Here is a 21,326-nt window from a genome sequence, read left to right on the forward strand (position 1 = left end):
AGCTCGCCTACCAGCCATGACCTGAACGCCATCTGACTCTGCTAGAGTGTTAGAGGAGGCGCCCGACCATGTCCCCAACGCACCAGCAGCCTCCCCAGCTCTTGGTCATCACTCACGACCCTCCACCACCACGGCGCTCCTCTTCGTTCTCCAACCATGCCGCCAGCCCGTCACACACATCAAATGCCCCACCAACATCGCCCCTGGTCAGCCGCTCTAAATCTCGATTTTGATCTAGAAAAAGAAGGGTGAGTGAGAAACAAGAAGTGATGGCGTGGGAATCTCTGATGTCGAGGACGACACGGAGATTAGATGAGACATTCCCGCGACTTACATCCGGCTACCTACTGCTTGCCGCCGTGGCGAGATCCTTCCTTCGATGGAACGAACGAAACCAAACGAAGGACTTAGAGACGTACCATCACCGCCGCAGACTCCTCATTTAGGAGTAGAGATAAATTACGTGATTGAATCTTTCTTCTTTTTTGTGTGGGGGAATTACGTGATTGAATCATCACTTGCCAAATCAGGAGGTGGGAAAAATGGGTGGGGCGTGCGCTGGGGGAGACCTTCGATTGATGGGGTGGGGCGTACGAAGTGAAGAGAATAATTACCATATTCAAAATTTCCTGAGTTATGGCCTTACCATATCTGGATTAATTTATTACTATAATTATCATATTTGAGATTTCTGAGTTTATAGCTTTACCATACGTGGATTAATTGTGATTGATTACCATAAATACGTTGGGTATTGCCGGCGAGACGAGAAAAGAGGGAAACCGGTGGGAGAGTGGTGGGAGGTTGGACGAAGAAAAACCAGACGAAAAAAAACCAGACGAAAGTGGTGGGACTATTCAACCACTCGTCCATTAGGAATAGAGATTTTAAGCACTCTTTTTTTTGTGGGGAGGGGCTAATAAAATTGGGTTCCTCTGCCTCCCGCCAGCGCCATCATTGATCCGCCTCATTAGTGGGTCCGGCTCTCCTGCAGTGTTCCCAGCAGGAATTATTGTGCAGGTCCAATGAATGGATGCCACGTGTCCTTGTGGGCCCACAGCTTCAATAAATTTAGATTTATTTTGTTTGTTCTTACTCCTTCAGTCCTTTCCTGGTCACGAGAATGGTAGCTACCGTTGATCGGTTCTTTGCTGGTCGGCCGGCGACGCCGCTGGCCCGTGTACCTCCCATACAAGTATATCACGGTTGCCGGCGGCCGTCCGGCCGAGGCTTCCGCGGTGCTGCCACCCGTTGCGACGCCCCCGCCGGTGGGCGAGGCGCCTGCCATGCTGCCCCCCGGGCGAGGCCTCGTCCAGGAGCAAGAAGAGGCACAAGCAGAAGAAGGCGCCCGCCCCCTGGCCGGAGCCGCTCAGCCCGTCCGCACCGTCACGCACGACCCCACGCCCACCATCGTTGACGACGTGTATGGCCCCGCATGGCCAGCAGTACGGCTATACGGACACTGGTTGATCGTCGTACACACCGCCATGGCCGTGCTTCTGCTGTCGCTAGTGTGGTGAAAGTGAAGAGGTCCATCCATTTTTATTCATGTATCGATTCAATCATTATCCTTGTTTGCTATGATAGAGATCCACCATTTGAGTCTCGCTGAAACGAGAGATTAACACGGCGGCGCTCCACGAGAGTAAAAAATGACGGCTTCTAATCTAATTACTTTCGCTCCATTAATTTGATGGGAGTCATTCATTGACCTTACAAATCCGACATGTTATATCAGTGAGGAAATATGTGCGGCTGCATTTTGGCAATGAGTCGGACGGTGGCGGCATGCTCCGACGACGGTGATGCGCGGTGGGAGAAAGGACCGCGGGCCGCGGGCGGCATGCTCCGACGACGGTGATGCGCGGTGGGAGAAAGGACCGCGGGCCGCGGGCGGCACGAAGTGATAACTGATAACAGTGACCACGCACGAGCTAGGAGACGCCGGCGGCGAAGGGCTCTTTTTGTAGTGGCGAGGAAAAGAAAAAACGAGCAGCTGGACGACCTGGCAACATCGCCGGCGGGCGAGCAAAGGCCCGTCCGCTGCCGCGCGCGTAGCCAGCTTGACGAAGGACTGAAGGGGTAAGAAGAAGGGAAAGAAAATAAATTCAAATTGATTGAAGCTGTTGGCCCACAAGGACACGTGGCAGACATTCATTGGACCTGCACAATAATTCCTGCTGGGAACACCGCAGGAGAGCCGGGCCCCTCGTCAGTGGCCTTAGAGCCATGGGGTGCGGTGGATCCCGGCCCTTGGTGAGAGGGCTTCGTTTCTAGATGTGTTTTTGAGTTTTGTAGGATTTTTGTCCTATTCAGGCGTTCTTCCCGCGTAGCCCCCATCCGGTGGTGCATCTAGCATTATCGGCGGGCGTGTGGAGGTGTATCTCCGACGGATCTGTCTTTGATGGATTTGCTCGAATCAGTTCGTCGTTCGCCTCCTTCGTGTGTCTTCATGTTGGATCCTTCCGATCTACACTACTCTTCATCGGCGGCAGTTGCTGTTCTGGTGGTCCTATGAAGCCTTAACACGACGACTTCCCGACTGTCTACTAGAACAAGTTTTGCCCGCTCCGGTGAAGGAGGGGCGATGATGGTGGGGCATCTTCAGTTCGCTTCATTGCTTCTGGTCGTCGCTAGGTGGTTTATGAATTTGGATATAATTTTTATTATTTCTGTTGTTCGTTGTATTACCATGTTTGAAGATAAATAAATTGATTGTTTTTCTGTAAAAACAAATTAATTTTAAGCCAACGCTTTATTTTCTTCTTAGATTCGCCACTGGATGGACCAAGAACGCGATGCACAATCGACTGACAGGTAGGCCCCATGACTTATAGGAAGATTAACAAAAGATAAAAAATGGAACATGCAAGCTGCGAAGTCATACCTCTCCCCTTTGGACCAGGGCCAAGCTTTGAACTGTCCGTGCATGCATGTCGCTCGTCCTATCGCGCATCTGCCTGCAGCGTGCGCCACCTCAGCTACGTACTCCCTCCCTCCCTCCCTCCCGCATGCGCAACGGCCATCTCTTCCTGACAATAAATCCTTGCTCGCTCCCTTCCCTCGGCTTCCGTTTCCTCAAAAGAGTACCCTCCAGATCCACTAGACAGAGACCCTACCCCGGGGTGGCGCCTGGCTCGGTCCGGGAGAAGAAGGCCTAGATCCACTGGCCTAGGTGGAATAATTCTGGGAGAAGAAGATGGTGACCATGAAGCTGGGTTCCAAGCCAGACATCTTCGTCCTCGAAGGCCTCACATGGTTACCCCCCTTCCTCATTTCATATACTCCTATTAGTTGCTTACTCCTCTCCCTCGGTTGATTTTTCTAAGCCGCGCGCTGCACTTGGAGATGCAGGATTACTCTCAATGTTTGATCGAACATGGTTTGGTACATGTGAATCTTTCTCTAGGCACAACTGGTTCCATTTTTTATCGTGGGTTCATATCATCACGCGTATTCAGACGCCAATGAGTCCTGAACGTTCGGAATTTGCCCATGGCAAATCAAACTTCTTTTTTTTTTGCAATTTGCATATGCGAGGGATAACAAATTTAGTTGGTAAGCATGGCGGATATCGATTGTGCAGAAAATGTAATGCCCATTGTAAGGTAAGTTCCATTGGCGAATCAAGTCCAATCTTATGCATGCGCTGAAGAAATTATCGCGCGCCACAAAACACATCACATAGGTTTATCCCATTCAGTATCGTTCACGTCGATCTAAGATCCGATCCACATATACTACTCCCTCCGTAAACTCAGAGGGAGTACTTACTTATCAGTCGCAGTTTCAAGATCACGAGCACGTACACGGATGCAAATTTGATGAGAATTCCAGATGTTTACGTGATCCATCCATCTTGACTTTTGCCCAGGAGATGCATGACCGAGCTCGAGAGCGATGTCGTCGTGGAAGTAGGAGACATGTCCTTTTATCTCCACAAGGTTAGCACGATCGAGTGTGTCGCCGTCACATTTCGCATTCACCAACTGAACTGCACAAACCGATCGATTGCGCGCGTTAATGTGACTAACTAACGGTGCATCGATCGTCATTATGAGCATGCAGTTCCCGCTGTTGAGCCGGAGCGGCGTGCTGCAGCGTCTGATCAGCGAGTACCAGCCGCCGTCGGACGGCGGCGGCATGTGCACGCTGCAGCTGGACGACATCCCGGGCGGCGCCAAGGCGTTCGAGCTGGCGGCGCGCTTCTGCTACGACGTCAAGATCGAGCTCAACGCGCTCAACGTGGTGTGCCTCCGGTGCGCCGCCGAGTACCTGGGCATGACGGACGACTACGCGGAGGGCAACCTGATCGCGCAGGCCGAGTCGTTCCTCGCCGACGTGCTCGCCAACTGGAAGGACTCCGTCAGGGCGCTGGAGACCTGCGAGGGCGTGCTCCCGGCCGCCGAGGACCTCCAAATCGTCCCCCGCTGCATCACCGCGCTCGCCTCCAAGGCCTGCGCCTCCGACGCCGCCGCCTGGTCCACCCACGGCGCCAAGGGCGCCAGCCTCGACAGGGACGCGCTCTGGAACGGCATCGGCTCGGGCGACACGCCGCGCGGCGCGGCGGCAGCGGCCGCGGCCTCGGCCATGGACTGGTGGTACGAGGACGTGTCGCTCCTGAGCCTGCCCATGTTCAAGCGGCTGATCCAGGCCATGGAGGCCAAGAGCATGCGCGCCGAGAGCATCGCCGGCGCCATCATGTTCTACGCGGGGCGGCTCCTCCCGGGCCTGAACCGCAGCGCCAGCTTCAGCAACGCCAGCTTCGGCGGCGACTACGGCGGGATCGCCGGCAGCCGTAGCGCCACCCCGCGCTCCGCCACCGCCAGCCTCTCCGGGACGTCCGACGGCGACCAGAGGTACTTCCTGGAGGAGATCATTGCGCTGCTGCCGACCAAGAAGGGCGTCACCTCCACCAAGTTCCTGCTGGGGCTGCTCCGCACGGCCATGCTCCTCCACGCCAGCCCGCTGTGCCGGGAGAACCTGGAGCGGCGCATCGGCGCGCAGCTGGAGGACGCCAGCCTCGAGGACCTGCTGGTGCCCAACCTCGGCTACACCGTGGACACGCTGTACGACATCGACTGCGTGCAGAGGATACTGGACTACTTCATGTCGTCCATGGACGGGCTGGGGACCGGGTACACGTCGCCGGCGCTGGCAGAGGACGGGAGCCAGCTGGGGCTGCCCCACGCCGCGACGCCGCCCGCCGTGGCTCCGATCGCCATGGTGGCCAAGCTCATGGACGGGTACCTCGCGGAGGTAGCGCCGGACACCAACCTGAAGCTGGCCAAGTTCCAGGCGCTCGCCGCCGTGGTGCCCGACTACGCGCGGACCGTCGACGACGGCATCTACCGCGCCATGGACATATACCTCAAGGTCACAACAACTCACAGGCACATCCCGGTTTGCTCCGTTGGCATTTCATCACTGTCTCTCTCTCTCTTACTTAACATTTGAGGCGCGTGCGTGCAGTCGCACCATTGGCTGTCGGAGTCGGAGCGGGAGCAGCTGTGCCGGCTGATGAACTGCCAGAAGCTGTCGCTGGAGGCGTGCACGCACGCGGCGCAGAACGAGCGGCTGCCGCTGCGGGTGGTGGTGCAGGTGCTCTTCTTCGAGCAGCTCCGCCTCCGCACCTCCATCGCCGGGTGGTTCTTCGTGTCGGACAACGCCGCCACGGCCACCGACGGCGCGCACCTGCACCACCCCGGCAACGCCGGCGCCATCGTCCCCAAGGGCAGTGCCGTCGTGGACAGCGGCGCGGCCGGGCAGGACGAGGAGGTGGTGATGGTGACGCCCGAGGGGAAGGGAAGCGAGACCATGAGCAACGTGAAGGCGCGGGTGTCGGAGCTGGAGAAGGAGTGCGTGAGCATGAAGCAGGAGATCCGGCGGCTCCGGAAGCCCAGGAGGTCGTGGAGCATCCTCACCAGGAAGTGCGGCTTCGGAGCCAAGGTGCAGCAGGCGCAGCCTGCCATGAGCGGCAAGTAGAGAGAGGCGCCCCGAAAAGTAGGGTATGAAATCTCAGCTCACGTCAGAGTTATAGATTCGGCTCCCATTTTCATTTGTTTAAAGGTAGTAATGGCTATATTTAACAGACTAGATATATAGTGTGATGTAATGCAATAACATGCTTCAGCTCTGCATGGGGCGAAATAAACTAGTTTTAGCACTTCACATACATTAACCATAATATAGTGACATTGCAATCAAGCTCGTCAGAATAGTGATGGTGGAAGTTGTATCTCCCAAAAGATTAAGCTACATATAAAGCACATGGATCTGGGGCCTAGAAAAGGAATGAAGCACCCCTATATATTACAAGAATGCAAGAAGATCTATAGCTACAGGTATTCTCTCTCAGCCACCCACAGATATGTATAGGGATGTACAAAGACAAGACGCCATCACCGACTGGCACATCCTATTCTCATCCATTCATCAGCGAGACCGCTCTATCAGAAGGCAGATCTCATAGCACCACGTGCTGCCTCTTGCCTCATCTGAGCAGCCTTTCCACTTCCACGGAAGTACATGTATACTTGCTGCATTCAGAGCGACCAAGTTCAGAATGATAATCTCTCTCGGGGAAGGAAACAGAAGGCACGGCAAAAGGTTATGCATAAACGCACCTGGATGACCACAATGCTGAGCAGTGCTTCAAGGCAGAACAGTCCGAATCCAACAAAGTAAAATATCTGCCAGGAGAAAATGTAGAGACAACGTAAATGACTAGTCATCTACAGGGGAGACTGGCTCAAAAAGAAAAAATCTACAGAGGAGACGCGGGTGTGGAAGATGCTTCATCAAACACCCAGAAAAGCAGTCATGCCAAATTAACTCGAGATAGACAGAAATACTTACCCCCACAATAGCGTTGCTGCCTATGACGTCAATTGCCGGCAAAAACCCACTGTAACACCAGAAACAATACGACAGGCAAAGTTAGATAATGTGAATGAGTTGTAGATAAGAGGAGAGATGATACCCACCTATCTATGATTTGAAAAGAGAGCGGATAGTCTGAAAGCTAAGTATTCTTAACATGAACGGTTTAGAGCAGCAACCGAATTGATCCAGGCAATGCTACCCTAAAAAATAGCAACACCACCTAATCAGTGCTGGAAGTGCTATACGTGACAATGTACTCAGTAGGTGGTGTTGCTATTCTTTCGGGTAGTATTACCTGCATCAATTCGGTCGTGTACCGACTGTCAATCGAAATCTTTGTAGAGACTGATCCCACCCACTAAGTAATTTCTCTCAGTTTAGTAAGTAGTAGGGTGTGTACCCTTAGTCAGCACATCCAGCATATGTAACAAAGGAGCCACAACGGCTTTGGTGGTGGTGCCTTTTATCAGTAAATACTTGTGTATGGTAAAGATACTGAAGAATAACAACACACAAAATTCTTTTACGATGCATTCAGTGTGCCCAAACTTTGCAGCTTAGCCAGAATAAGTGAATAACTACCATATTTACGCATGGCACAAACAGAAGTAATTTCAATTATACATAAGTGATGTAACACTTACGCGATAGATTTTCCTTTGAAAGGAAATGGGGGAGACACAGCTGACCAGATGCAGAATATTATATGGATCTGGAAGGGGCAAAGATAATTAGCAATGAATGGAATATTAACTCGTCGCAAAAAAAAGAATCAAATATCAACAAATGCATCACAGATGTGGAAACCATTTAGTCTAGAAGAGTAATACTAGATGGCAAGGTTGTTACCAAGTACAGCAGAAAAAACCATCCAAACTTCAGAGCGCTTTCAGTCCTGTAACATGAATTCAGTAGCATAAGGTGTAAAGATATACAAAGAAGCGACTTGTAACAATAACAAAAGCATATGCATGTACACAAACCTCATTGCATTATAAAGCGGCCGATACCATAGCACATAGGCCCCAGGGACACCAGAGATGAAGTAGATAATTGCTAGCAACCAGATGACAACACCTATCGAAAGGAACCGCCAGACTTGTTTCAGGTGCCAGGGCAGATAGCAGTTGATCCACAAGATGTAGACAGTAAGGTACTACTAAGCCATACCTGCCCCTTTAATCCATGCTGCGGTAGTTGCAATGATGTTCCAAAAGAGGCATAACGTCAATCCTGCATGGCATCAAAATTTGCAGAAATCAGCAGTCTGTGCCAATGCATGACAATCTTAGACTCGAATCTCCTAATTCTAATATCTGCTGCCCATCTGGGCCCACCATTATTTGATTACTAGCATTTTTTGGACATTTTTTCATGACCATTGGAAGTTTAAGCCCAATCCAAAAGAAGAGAAAGCACCAAATTCTTATGCTTTAGTAATAATATTTAGATTAGAAGAATTATATTTTCGTAATAATTCATAGTTACAAAGTACAGATTGTCAACATAAGGGAAGTTTGTCGAAGTTTTGAAATACTAATCTTGTTTTCTCATGCCACTTCTCAGAAGACAATGGCAGATTCACACCCTAGGAGATGATATGGCAATCACATTGATCCAGGTGAAGTAAGTGCATTAGTTGGACAGTGTGAATGTGAATGTGAGTTCCCCAGTAAAAATAGTGTTTGCAATATTTGAATAGAAGTAAAGATCTACAAAATGATGGTTTAGAAGATATTTTGAGGAGAGGTGAAAGAAGAACTAACACTTACCCAACAATGAACAAAATGCAAGGTACTGCATCCTTTGTAGGTGGATTGGTATCTCATTTGAAATGTCATGATGAATGATGGGCATAAATGGTGGCCAGTTTTTCGTTTCAATGACAATACCAGCTGCAAATGAAAAGGAAGATAGTATGACACTGAGAGGCAGGGTAGTGAAATATGGAACTGTAACAACAAGAACATAATGATAAAATTAGCTGGAATAGCCTTTCACTGAATCATTCAAGGTCTTAACTGAAGTTGACCCGAACAAGTTTCCAGATAAATATCCTCATTAATCAACTTGGGCCAATATCTTATCTACTACCTCTTCCCATCAATATCATGGCTAGAAATATACAAAAGAATAACTGCATCAGCTATAGGAAGAACTATATACCTCTAGCTGCAGCTTCTTCCCTTCTTTTAAGTTCCTGGTTTCAGGAAGATATAAATATCAGATAGTACAGTTAAAGAAAGAATTACAAGTGAATGCTCATGAGCACATCTGGGCTGTTTCAATCGTGTGAAACGTTGTCGAGAAAGGTTTTACTGATTACGTAGAACCACTGCTAACTCTTGATTCAGCATATTGTACATTCATAAGAATTCTATCATCTGATTGTCTGGGTTAATGAAGAGATGATGGCTATATGAAACCTTTTCATACAATAGGCAGTTTCCACAAGCACAACCACCCTTCACCTCATAGGGCTATAAGCGTCGGCATGGAGATCCCATGGTTTTATCTCACAATGGCATGAGGCAAGCACTGTCAATGATCTGATAAATAGTTAGAGCAGTAATGACTATAAGGGAGCCTTAGGTAAATCCATGTCAATCACAGCACACCAGTTTTCATGCTGCATCATGGTTACTACTTCAACAACTCTGGACAAGGCCATATAAACTTTGTTGGCTATATCCGTCTACGTATCTAAGCACAACGATTTGTCAGTATCTGGGAAGCTTCACAAAGTTTCATCCAGGAGAACTTAAGGTTTTACTTTAGCATAGGGGATTTTGATCACTGAATGAATTACAAAAGTACGAAACAACTTCTGAATTCACAAAACAATGGTTTGAAAAAAGCAATACCAATGACATACAGGATAACATGTGATGTGAGTGTGAAGCTGGAATTTCAAGTTTCAAGCAAAAGACACTTACTCTTTCCCGTTTGTTAAGCTCAGCCTCCTTCGACTGCAGTTCTTTCTCCTTTTGCTTTAAGTCCTACATTTGAAAATAATATACACACGGCATAAGCAATCAAGGACACGCTGTGAAAGAATTCCGTAATCAATTTCAAAATAAATAGTAAAGAATTGACAAGCTCAATTGAAGCACAGGCACCTTCGATGAACCAAGAGGTATGTCCACGGTAGCGCGATCATTATAGAATCCAGCAGGTTCGTGAGGAAGGGGTGGCATCCGAGAATTAGAAGCAGGGGGTACACCTCCTCCCTGCAGAACATCATGCATTCGGTAAATCAGCCAAACAATAGTTAAAAGAGAAAAACTACCAGTTTATTAGAAGCTTATGAACAATCAGATATCCTTGTCAGTGAAAGTTGGCACAGCAATCCGAACTGCTGGTATAGATAACGATCCTTGTATTAAATGGAACACATTCAGCGGCAGCAGATCCATAGACACCCGCCAAACTGCGACTAGCACTGGTCACACTGAACGCCAGTACTAAAACAATATTCAGCCAGCAAAATGGTACGAGGTATTTTTCCATTTTGTCGTATGCGGCATATAATTTGGAAGAGCAAATCGCCCAATTCCAAAGCTCTGCACATCTAGTGAACCGCATCGTTGTAATTAGACAAAATTCATCCCAGTTCAAGTACCGATTTCGTGTCTAAGAATCATTTCTACCCTGAAAAACCCCAAAACAAACACGGAAGAAACCGACACCCGCCGCCCCTCCCGCTCGCGATCGGCCAGCACAACAGGACACGCGTATAAACGCATCCATCCATCGAATCCCTCTCTAGCCCTGAAGGCAGTGATTCGACCAGATCCACCGGAGCACCCAGACCGGCGAAACGAGGGGTTATAGGCGAAAACCCGCAACAAGCAACTCCACCGGCGATCCGGACCAAATTCGACACCGACGCGACCCAGGGAGCCGAAGACAAGGCGGACTGCGGCGCGGGGTACCACGGCGAGGCGGCTAGAAAGTAGAAACGGAGTAGGGGACTCACCGCGAAGGGGTTGACGTCATCCTCGTCGAAGGGGTTGCGGTCGTACCTCCCCGCCATGGCCTCCTCCCTCCCTGGTAGTACTACTCCTCCTCCTCCTCCTCCTCCGGAGGCGGTGGTGGCGGTTGCGGCTGTGGTCGCGGCGGTTTCTCCGGCGAGGGAAAAGTCCAACGCGGCGGTGGCGGGCGAGGGAGCGAGCGACCAACTGCTTTGGACTTCGGCTTTTTCGACAGACGGGGGGTTATTTACGTGACGCGGTGGGTTTGGAATGTGGATTTGTTGAGGGGGTTTATTTTATACTCCGGCCCTCCTGCCGCCGTGCAAACCTGACTGCCGATGGGTTAGCGCGTACGGGTTCAGTGGCCGACAGGTGGGGCCCGGTGGGGCAAGCGGGACTGGAAGGAAGTGGAAGACTGATTTGTTCTGACATGGCATTCAGGGACAAAAGGGAGCATTAGATGGGGCCTAGCCTAACCCAACATTGCAATGCAGCCTAACCTGGAAACGCCAAGAAATGTTCAGATTTATGTGATTATTTTTTACACAGCACATTAAATTTCTGTGATTATTTTTTACACAGCACATTAAACTTCTCTGATTATTTTTTACAGAGTTGTTGATATTCAACAACTTATTACACAGAATCCCACTTTCTTAGAGCTGAGTTTTAGGAAGGAGGGGGAAAAAACAGCGGGCAGCTGGTGGTAGACTTCCCAATATTGTTTCCTTAGCAGCCAAGTATGAGTTCACATTTTTAGGACGATATTCAAACGAGCAGTCCTAGGCAACCAGCTGGTGATCTCATGCTAAACAAAGGAACGGTCAAACGGCCGTACCGTACCAACCTCTGGAGGAGAGATGGTTGTCTTCAAAACTCCTACCACACGGCTAATGGTGGAGCGAACCAGCACCACAGAAAGCGAAGACCGGACCGAACACAGGAGTAAACTAACAGGCGTTTTTTCCATCCATTCATTCATCTCCACTCCCTCGGTCGTCCGTCCGGGGCTGTCCATGCAGTAAAATGGGGGCTAATTACAGACTGATGAACAGCCAAGCTCTCTCGCTCACTCGCTCACATGTACAACAGGGAACAACAAACAATTACACCACCACCACAACAGGCTACCCCGCCCCGCCACCATATGGCACTTCCATTTTCTGTAACAAAAAGAATGGTATCTACTCTGACGGTGTGAACTTGAGCTTCCGGCTAGTTTCAGAAGACAACCAGGTCTTGCAAAGACATGTTCAGCTCTTGAGCAAGCTGCGCCGACTGGCCGCTCCGCCTGCGCCAACAAGAACAAGAGAAGAAGCAAAATTGCAGACCGTCAGATACGCTTGTTGCTCATCGTAGCGCAACGTTCGCTGGTTGCAGTGGTACACAAAAGAAGCCGAAGAGCACGCATGAAAACAACTAGTGGTGTCTGGTGAAGGGAGGGAGAGGGATTACATCATCAACGGTTGTAGAGCTTGCACAATCTTTTGCAAATGGTTAAAACACCGGGTGCAACGCTGCAACCTGCACATGGCATCACACAAATTGGTTACTGCCCTGGTTATATATATATCTCTAAAGAATATAAAGGCCCCAGCTAGGGTAATATGCTACTGATGGCTGCAGTTCATTCATTTAGGGCAACAGTTTCGGCAAAGCATATGTTCGGGGCCAACTTGCCACCTCGCACCGAGTTCATTTGTAGGCTTGTAGCAACACAAGTTTTTGCAGCATCCCTCTTACTCTTAGCAACACTCAGCTCCCTTCCCCGAGTGAAGTTGAGCATACCTCTGTTCAGCTTGAAGATCTACTCCAACAGGTGAACTACTTGACAATGTTGAATGAATAACCGGTCCAAAAATCTTTATAAGATCCAATAACATCTCCAAAGCAACAATAGCATGCCTGCAAATTTGAGGCAGACGTAATTAGAAGACACAATAATTACTGCTAAACTAACCATTTCCTACAGTAGGATGCCACGCCAATATAAGCATTCATTCACATATTGCAGGATAATTATATGGGTCTGAAAAATAAAGATGATCTTCTGTTTCAACAGTACAGATTTGCAAGATATAGCATTGGCATCTTCTTGGGCATGCATGGGTACATGTGCATCTGTGTTACTATCAGGTGTGCTACCTTTCAGTTTTGCTGTTCAGTAACCCGGCAAGAACAGGCAGAAGGCTTGAGAAAATATCTAGGTTGAAAAGACCAAGTTTTCCCTTGAGAGTACTAACAACATCAGCTTGAACCTGTTCGAATTCAACAATTAGTAGCTAAAAACAATGTGAAGAGCATCATGTACAACCATCATACATCTGAGGAAAAACTTACAGCAATATCAGGCAACTTTGCGACCGCAGCAATTGCTCCTTTGATGCCATTTAGGTTAAAGACATGCCGCATCATCTGAACACATTAGGGTTAGTACTAGTATTATATTGGCAACACTTTACAAGAACACGCTAGCGTTAATTTTTAGGTGACTAATCAACATCACTTTACAAGAACATGTACTCATTCCATACACAGCCTACAAGACGGGAAGGATAACAACCTACATTTATCACATGTCATTCAATCGTAGGCAGATGTTAATGTTAAGCTTTGTACTGAAGAAACTACAGAAAGTTAAGCCAATTTCCCACATCTCCAAGTACATGGATTTCGCCAGATGGGTGTGAATTCTTTTAGGGTGCATGGCATGTATTTTGATTTCTAGTAACCTGCACTGATATTGTCAACCTATGTTTCAAATTTGTTGCTTCCATATGGGTCATTTCTCAAGCCCCAAGTAAATCAAGCTAAAGTTCATAGAAGAATAACAGAAAACCTGTTGACATCCACAAGCTGCATTAACAAATAAACTTGACAGGGTTTGCAAGATTTCCCATCAACTTGTTGGGCGTAAGTTCCCTGGGCTAGTAAGAAACAGATGTTCGCAAGTAAAGAACAGAAGAATCACCTCTAGCTTTGTCAACCGAGATTTTACAACATTTATAAATTCATCATGGTTCCGCACCAAATCGATTGGAGTCGTCATCTCGTCCACTGTTGGCAAGTCCCTTTCATATGTGCGACTTGCTTCTGCCTGTCAATTACAATCACCGCAAACCAAATAAGTTGAACAGCAAAATGAATCACAAACACTAGAGAACATCAAATGATAAAAATATAACAATAGTATAGCCATATTTGTTTGACTTGTATTCTGTACAAAGTTTCTGAAAATACTATAGCTGCAGCCTTCCAGCCACATACTAGCATATTGTAACTCCAGAACACATTAAGTCAGTGACTGCCCCCATATATCTTATATCTGGTTTCTGAACAAATTTCATCATTACTTGTATCTCCAAATGACTAGTAGGGGTTCTGGATTTTACATTATCATAACATGCACAGACAAAGTATGAATGAGTTACTAATTGAGAACCAAATAAGATTATAGTAGGGATTTGATACAGTAACTATGTAAGGAGTTCTTAAACATTAAGCATTTCTTAATACCATTATACTGATGATTCCTAAACATTAAGCATTTCTTAATATCACTATACTGATGATTCATAAGGATAAAATCATATTGAAAGTTAACTACAGTAAAAACATGAAAGCATACCGAACTGGTGGGAGGGCTATCAGCTTTCATTGTATGATCACCACTAGAGCCAGTTGGCGATGAACAATCAATGCTAGAACTCTCTCTCTTTTCAAATCTCTCAACAAGAGACTTAGTTTTTCCTAACGGCACAGCAACTGCAAAAGGAGTTGACAATATCATTAGAAAATTATATTTACGCCAAGTAACCTCAAGCTTCAGCATGGATACAAGATTGCTCTAGATAACATCAGTTAACACACACACACACACACCTCCTCTAACATATTTGACCCTGGCTGTTCCTGTCGTCGAGCACGGTGATTCATATGCTGCTGTAAAAAGAGCTATAATGTTAAATTCCCAAAATGAACAAAAGCGCAGCGCTTGAATGCTTAAGAACAAAGAAAGAGCAATACCCTTGTCATCATTTGACTGCACCGGATGATCAAATGATACTATTCTGTCCATCTTTTCTGCTATTTGTCTAATTTCTCCTTTATCAGTACTGTCAGATTCTTCTTTCTTGTCATTTGGAGTTAGTCCAAAGGAGAACTTTAACCCAGACAAACCCTCCGAGCAAACATCAGGCTCAGCGAGCATGGATTTTACTGAGCTGACACTATCACTAGTACCGCCACTAGGTAAACGTTTTCTCAAGTGCACTGGACTGTAAAAATCATCTGGGACTGCAGTTCTGCCTCCAATTCCTCTATGAATACTGCCTGCTGATTTGTCCTCCAAAATGTCTCTAGGAACAACAACAGGCACAGAAACAGCCTGTGATGTAGTGTAAATATCTTTTACAGCTACCGACTCTGTAGGCGGAGCTTTTTTAGTGATCGAAGAATTAATAGCCATCCCTGTACGAGATAATAATTGGATGTCCCGCTGTCCGAAACTGCGTTCTGCTGTTTTTAAATTTGTGGAAGGACTATCGACGGGCTTCATACGTCGTACTGGAGTAGATGGTTTGACAGATGAATCAGGTCTTCGAGGAATGCTGCTGCTCCTATCTTTCTTTATTTTGTCTGTACTTCCTGGAGTTAAATGTAAGGCCCGAACTCTGCTTTCAGCTGATATCAATAAGACATATTGTCACTATTCAGTGTGGAATACTTAGATAAAGTTAGTCATTTCAGTGCAAACTTAAAAATATATTGATAATTTAAAGCCATACCAATTCCTGACTCCTGGACTTTGTACATGTTTTTTGGATGTGATGTTGCTACAGCACGAATGGGCTTCGTAGTGCTACCATTCGGTTTCACAGGATTATCATCCACAGAATCCACAAGCTCAGCAAAAAAATTTGCTTTCGGCAAAACACCAAGAGCATAGGGTTCAATGAGCTGGGTCAAAAGATAAAAGTTAGGACATACAAACAAAGGTACATATTACATGCAAAGAATGACACTCACTGATATATCAGCAACCCAAACACCAACACGGCGTTCATGGTACGAGCATCCCAACAGTTTTCCTTCGTAAATACTAAGGTCAGCTAAATTGTTCCATCGCATGTCAACAGCATCATGGCATCTTACTGGTTCCCAAGAGAATACCTGAAGATGTCCATGTAGTCAGCAAATGCCATGCAAGCAATATCAATAGAACACATGAAAATCAGACCTACCTTTAAGCTTTGCTCTAATCCGCAGAAAAGGGTTTTTCCATCTGGGTGAAAGACCATAGAACGTACACCAGTATCCTGGAATAAAAGATGCTTGTGAAGTAAATAAATCTATCATAACAGGAAGGTGAATGTGCGCTCACCATGCACGTTTTAATACAGGAACAAAAACAAATGCAGAAGAGCAGTAAGCAACTTCAGTAAATATATAAAAGCATCACTGTAAATAACTCAAACAATCAATCACAGAGAAATGTGAGAAGGGGCATCATCAACCTTTTCAAGTACTTAAAATGGAATACAATATATTTTCCTCAAACTTGTTTCAAGGAATTCCTATGGTGCCAATTTGAAAAGAAAAAAAGAAATAGATGCAGAAATATCAGCCGCAGTGAGCAACTACTGTATTTGGATACCATGCATATTGCATACAACGTAATTGAGGATTCGTAGCTTATGCCTTTATGGTTTAACAATTGACAATGTTCGACTTGCACAAAAATGAAATGGTATAAGAAAATCACTTGCAAGTACCTCGGGTCCGGCAGAACCTATCAATTCAAAAGTCTCAAGATCCCAAAACTTCACAGTTCGATCAGCTGAGCCTGGAAAATAACAGTAAACAGACTGAGAATATACTTCAGCTTTCTAAAACAGTAAAACTTCAGTAGTTATAGTTAGTCTAACAACACACATTTTTCCAAGCCAAAAAGATGTTTCTAACTATATTACACAATTAAAATGGGATTCCTCGGACAATTAGAACTTGTTCTTAGATCATACTAAACAATAAACAATTCTTGATGATTTATGTTGCATTACAAAAACAAAATATGCTCTCTCAAAAATCTTAACACTTCTAACATTTGGAAGGAAAAGTCAGTACCTGTTGCAAGCAAAAATTCTTGAGGATGAAAATCAATGCATCGGATTTGTCCACTGTGGAACTTGAAATCATGTAAGAGCTTTCCAGCTGTCAGATCCCACACCTTCACAATGTTATCTTCTCCACCGGTGACGATCCATCGCCCATCAGGTGTAAATCGGATTGATTTAATTGCTCCTCTGTGACCCTTGTATGTATGAAGGCATCCTTTTTTCTTTATATCCCAGATCTTGAGATCTGTATCTGAAGAACCAGATGCAAAAAATTCGCCGAATGGATGGAATTCAACAGCAGTGCAACTTGACCTATGCCCAGTGAGAGACCGCACAACTGCATTTCAATTCAAAACAACAACCAGACATCTACTTTCAGCAAAAGCATAGTTTACAGTCTACCAAGACAAGCACTAATGTTATGAAAACACCCTCCCAAAAGACCTTATGCTTTCAGCTGCTATTGAGAACATTAGCTCAGCTGAGAAATTCATAGTGTACTCATGTTTAGTATGATCACCAAAGACATTTGACAAAGATTTCAACGATTCTTGCGTCTATATTACTACATATAAAGTCAAGGCACTCAGCAATTCAAACTCACCCACTCTGAAATATATAAATTTTGTGATGAACACACAAGATACCATATAATGCAATTTCCATGCTCAAAAGCTGGTTACAATGAACAGACAATTTAAAGGAAAAAGAAAGACAGTAGATATAACCCTCTTCTGGGGGCTTTATATAAGCACTAACCACACCTTTAGCTTCTTCCAAGTCCCAGAGCTTGATGGAGCCATTTGATGAGCCAGCAAGCACAAGCACCTCTGCTGTATCAAACTCTACAGCCTCAACCGAGCTTGTGTGGCCCGACAAGCTCTGTGCAAACAACAGACGCCCATTGAAGAACACAACATGAGTCAAATTATCAAATAGCCAAAGAGAACTGTAGTATCATGCTCATAATGTCATAGGGCACAAACCAGGAGAGGAGTCTGCTTGCCAATTGCCCACAGGTTGACGTTGCGGTCACTGCCACCAGTAATGAACACACGGCTCGACTTCTTGCCGATGGCCAAGGACCTCACTTCAGCATCGTGCGCCACAAACTCCTCTAGTTTCAGATTACTGGTTAAGGAGGAGTCAAGTTTGAGAACCACAGATTTTCAAAGCCTTATATTGACTTTCCTGCATATAAAAGTATTAGTTGGCAAGTTGTGCATACTAAATCATCCTTTGACATGACATATAAGTGCCTTATGTTTAGTGAACGTGCAGGTAAGCAGTAAGAACAACCCAATCAACTATACATTACTCATATGTGTTGTTAGGTAAGCTGAAAGGCAAATCACCCCCAACCATTTTTCTAGTTGACATAATTATGCTGTAGTTTGGAAAGTGAGGTGATATGCATGGTAAGGACAAGTGCAGATAAAGCATGTTGCACCGAAAGAAAAAAGACGTTTGTGACTTGATTCCTTACCACAAAATTTCGTCTCAGGAACTATTGAAGTATGGGTTTGAACTGTTCGTTGGTCCTTCAACAATAACTTGGATGTCTTTGATTCCAAGAACTTTAATATGAATTTTGGAGGATTATGCTCCTAAAGAATCTATTCTACAGGGCTTACATAACAACTTTTCCTATGGACCACTATGCAGCCCCAGAGGAAAATTTCCATTGAGCCCAACCACATGGGGAATTTTCCTTTGTGTCTATGACAACTATGAAAAATACACCATCCACATTACTGTTTTTTGACTAAATCATCCTAAGCATGTCAGCATTTGGTCTTTACTCCTATTATTGCTTTTTGTGGGGGAGCATTTGGGATTTCCCATTAGTAATAGCTGCTTGAAAGGCAAAATATAAGGGAGCGTTTGGATCGCTTGCCAGCTTACCTCGCTAGGCAAGGCAATCCTTGCCGACGGAGGCGAGCCGATTTGGCTAGCTCGGTCAACCGAAGAAAAAGCTGGAAACCGCAGGATACGAGGCAGGCTCGCTCGGGAACCAAATCCCTCGCTTCCTTGCTGAGCCAGGCTAAGCCAACGCTTGCCGGATAACCAAACACTCCCTTGATTACCAGGCATTGCCAGCCTAAATTGTGGCAAAAGGGGGGAAGCTACAACGCTCAAGGTTTAGCTTAGTAGTTGCTTCAAGAAATGGGGGTGTTCCTGTAACACCCCTTTCTAATCAACGGATTTGGCAGCTCTCCTGCCAACATTCCAAAGAGAAATGGCAGAGCCTTCGTTAACGTAGCTTGCCAAGAAAGGGGAAACAAAAGGGGGTAAATCTTTTCTCGCGAATCTATCCCCCCCCCCCCCCCCCCCCGGTTGCTTCGACAAACCGCGAACCAGAAGAGAACGCACGAATTCGCGGGGGAGATATCAATCTCCGTCCGCCGGCCCGCAAATGCCCACCCGGATTACTCGAAGAGACAGTTGCCTCTTGCGGCCCCCGTGAGCTAAATCGAACCAAGAACAGGAGTCGTGAACCAAGAGCAGCTCTCGGAGCGTAAGCAGACAAAAAAAAAAGGATACGGAACTTGTAGCCGCGCTTCTCGGGGTCCATCCCCCCTCCGCCTCTCCCCCGCTCCGGGCCGCCGGCCCCCGGGCGCTGGCCCTGGGGTCGCCGTGCAGTGGACGACGACGAGTAGAGGACGAGTGGAGCAGGGGCGGGAGCGGGGTTGAGAATTTCGGATCCGAGTGGTATGTGGAGGGGGCGAGCGAGACGAGAGCCGCTTCGCCTTTCTCTCCCCGCTCTCTCTCTCTCCCTTGCTCGCAGTCGCAGCAGTGAGAAGGATGGGTGTGGAGCGGCGTGGGTGGGTGGGAGAGTGGAGTTTTTGTCGTCCTTTCTCTCTCCTGGGTCCTCCTGCCCCTTCCCCTTGGCTTCGCTTTTGGTCTCGTTTCTTTTCTTTTTTGTACCAAAGCGCAATAAAGGAAAGAGGATCCTCTTCTCGCGTTCGTTGCTGTTGGAAGGGGACGGAAGAGAGACGGCCCAAAAGTTGAAACGAATAAAAACCTCTCTTGCACGGCCTTGCTGTGGAAAGGGATAATCTCCTGACCTTTTATGTTAGCGCATTATTCAATATACTAACTCCGATCCCAAACTAAAACACGACACTTATTTTGAATCACATGGGTAAGAAATACTGACTGGATCGTCTTCAACTCGCGCTTGTTTAGATGAGACCTCTCTGATGTTTTTTCTATTATTCGATGAACTGTTGATCATGTGTGGTATGGTACGTTGCAAAATGCAACATGGAGATCGGTTGACGGTTGCGGCGATAGTATCCTTCGATCGGGTGTTGGCTTCAGTGACATTGGCATGCCAAGATAGTTGCTGCCGATATGTCGTTAAAGAGAGGACCTGAATGGTAGAAGGGTTGCATGGAATGTCATGCCCAAAGAGGATGAAGTTGTGATGGTAAAATAAGATTGGGAGAGAGAGAGGTAGCGAAAAATACGTCTCACTCATATGTACTCATATGCACCTTGCACCATACAAGTCTAACGGGTAACGGGTGCTCTCCGTGACTCCAAGTTAGTAACGCCTCAAGCCGATAGTGTTCGGCATTATCTCTTAGGTATTAACATTCAAACAATTAGATAATGGCCTGGATCGTGGTCAAGTTGAGAAACTGGAGTATATGGGTAGCAAATGTCCATTATCCCGGCAGGTGTTGTCAAAAAAGAAAGAAGCGTCCCCCACATGACAAAGATGTTAAGTGTGTCTCCAACGGGCACCGCTACTTGGCCTGATTGGACAATACGAATAAAACGGGCCTTTACCATGCTCTCCTACTTCGATCCAGTCAGTCTACCCCCCCCTCCCCCTCCCCCTCCCCCAATACGATGTCAAACAAACGGGAGGGGTACGTTTCATCTTGATTATTCGACATGTCGACCTGACAGCCCGACGCTATCCACAAACCTTCTTGTACCCCCTATCTATCTATCTATCTGTTGGGGAACGTAGTAATTTCAAAAAAATTCTTACGCACACGCAAGATCATGGTGATGCATAGCAACGAGAGGGGAGAGTGTGATCTACGTATCCTTGTAGACCGATAGCGGAAGCGTTATGACAACGCGGTTGATGTAGTCGTACGTCTTCACGGCCCGACCGATCAAGCACCGAAACTACGGCACCTCCGAGTTCTAGCACACGTTCAGCTCGATGACGATCCCCGGACTCCGATCCAGCAAAGTGTCGGAAAAGAGTTCCGTCAGCACGACGGCGTGGTGACGATCTTGATATTCTACTGTCGCAGGGCTTCGCCTAAGCACCACTACAATATTATCGAGGACTATGGTGCAAGGGGGCACCGCACACGGCTAA

The 21,326-nt window shown here is 46.8% G+C and overlaps 3 protein-coding genes across 4 annotated transcripts; 1 reads left to right on the forward strand and 2 right to left on the reverse strand.

Annotated features, from left to right (window-relative positions):
• The first annotated feature begins 3,098 nt into the window (after positions 1-3,098).
• LOC125544985 (BTB/POZ domain-containing protein At5g03250-like) lies at positions 3,099-6,383 on the forward strand. Its single transcript, XM_048708803.1, has 4 exons — positions 3,099-3,258; positions 3,875-3,944; positions 4,069-5,376; positions 5,473-6,383. Exons 1-4 carry the CDS (start codon positions 3,200-3,202, stop codon positions 5,983-5,985), a joined length of 1,950 nt encoding a protein of 649 aa, XP_048564760.1. The 5' UTR covers positions 3,099-3,199; the 3' UTR covers positions 5,986-6,383.
• Positions 6,151-11,140, reverse strand: LOC125544984 (secretory carrier-associated membrane protein 2). The gene is made up of 12 exons (XM_048708802.1): positions 10,865-11,140; positions 10,005-10,115; positions 9,822-9,884; positions 9,052-9,085; positions 8,658-8,780; positions 8,056-8,118; positions 7,869-7,962; positions 7,735-7,780; positions 7,530-7,597; positions 6,859-6,907; positions 6,627-6,692; positions 6,151-6,539 (listed from the first exon to the last, which is right to left on the reverse strand). The coding sequence occupies exons 1-12, from the start codon at positions 10,919-10,921 to the stop codon at positions 6,453-6,455; spliced, it is 861 nt and encodes a 286-aa protein (XP_048564759.1). The 5' UTR covers positions 10,922-11,140; the 3' UTR covers positions 6,151-6,452.
• Positions 11,141-11,805: 665 nt separating this feature from the next.
• Positions 11,806-19,821, reverse strand: LOC125544983 (katanin p80 WD40 repeat-containing subunit B1 homolog KTN80.1-like). 2 transcript variants are annotated; one of them, XM_048708800.1, is made up of 17 exons: positions 19,523-19,821; positions 17,965-18,095; positions 17,743-17,860; positions 16,986-17,315; positions 16,634-16,704; positions 16,103-16,177; positions 15,888-16,031; positions 15,647-15,818; positions 14,886-15,542; positions 14,742-14,798; positions 14,488-14,624; positions 13,831-13,956; positions 13,200-13,274; positions 13,005-13,117; positions 12,648-12,764; positions 12,315-12,383; positions 11,806-12,150 (listed from the first exon to the last, which is right to left on the reverse strand). In XM_048708800.1, exons 1-17 carry the CDS (start codon positions 19,551-19,553, stop codon positions 12,081-12,083), a joined length of 2,493 nt encoding a protein of 830 aa, XP_048564757.1. In that variant the 5' UTR covers positions 19,554-19,821; the 3' UTR covers positions 11,806-12,080. The 2 variants fall into 2 exon arrangements, with proteins under 2 accessions (XP_048564757.1, XP_048564756.1); XM_048708799.1 differs by having other exon boundaries at positions 14,742-14,801.
• Between the last annotated feature and the right edge of the window lie 1,505 nt (positions 19,822-21,326).

Source organism: Triticum urartu, chromosome 3 (genome assembly GCF_003073215.2).
Source record: "Triticum urartu cultivar G1812 chromosome 3, Tu2.1, whole genome shotgun sequence".
Lineage (NCBI taxonomy): Eukaryota > Viridiplantae > Streptophyta > Magnoliopsida > Poales > Poaceae > Triticum > Triticum urartu.

Bases quoted from the DNA above. Each gene is read 5' to 3' on its own strand.
- LOC125544985 (XM_048708803.1), top strand. From the start codon at position 3,200: ATGGTGACCATGAAGCTGGGTTCCAAGCCAGACATCTTCGTCCTCGAA. The intron at 3,259-3,874 runs GTTACCCCCCTT...ACTTTTGCCCAG, and splicing joins GTCCTCGAAGGCCTCACATG to GAGATGCATGACCGAGCTCG. The intron at 3,945-4,068 runs GTTAGCACGATC...ATGAGCATGCAG, and splicing joins TGTCCTTTTATCTCCACAAG to TTCCCGCTGTTGAGCCGGAG.
- LOC125544983 (XM_048708799.1), bottom strand. From the start codon at position 19,553: ATGGACCCCGAGAAGCGCGGCTACAAGTTCC. The intron at 17,316-17,742 runs GTGTGGTTAGTG...ATTGAAATGCAG, and splicing joins GGACTTGGAAGAAGCTAAAG to TTGTGCGGTCTCTCACTGGG. The intron at 13,275-13,830 runs GTGATTCTTCTG...TAATGTGTTCAG, and splicing joins CTCGGTTGACAAAGCTAGAG to ATGATGCGGCATGTCTTTAA.
- LOC125544984 (XM_048708802.1), bottom strand. From the start codon at position 10,921: ATGGCGGGGAGGTACGACCGCAACCCCTTCGACGAGGATGACGTCAAC. The intron at 9,086-9,821 runs GTAAGTGTCTTT...TCCTGAAACCAG, and splicing joins AGCTTAACAAACGGGAAAGA to GAACTTAAAAGAAGGGAAGA. The intron at 8,781-9,051 runs GTATATAGTTCT...TTTCATTTGCAG, and splicing joins GGAAGAAGCTGCAGCTAGAG to CTGGTATTGTCATTGAAACG.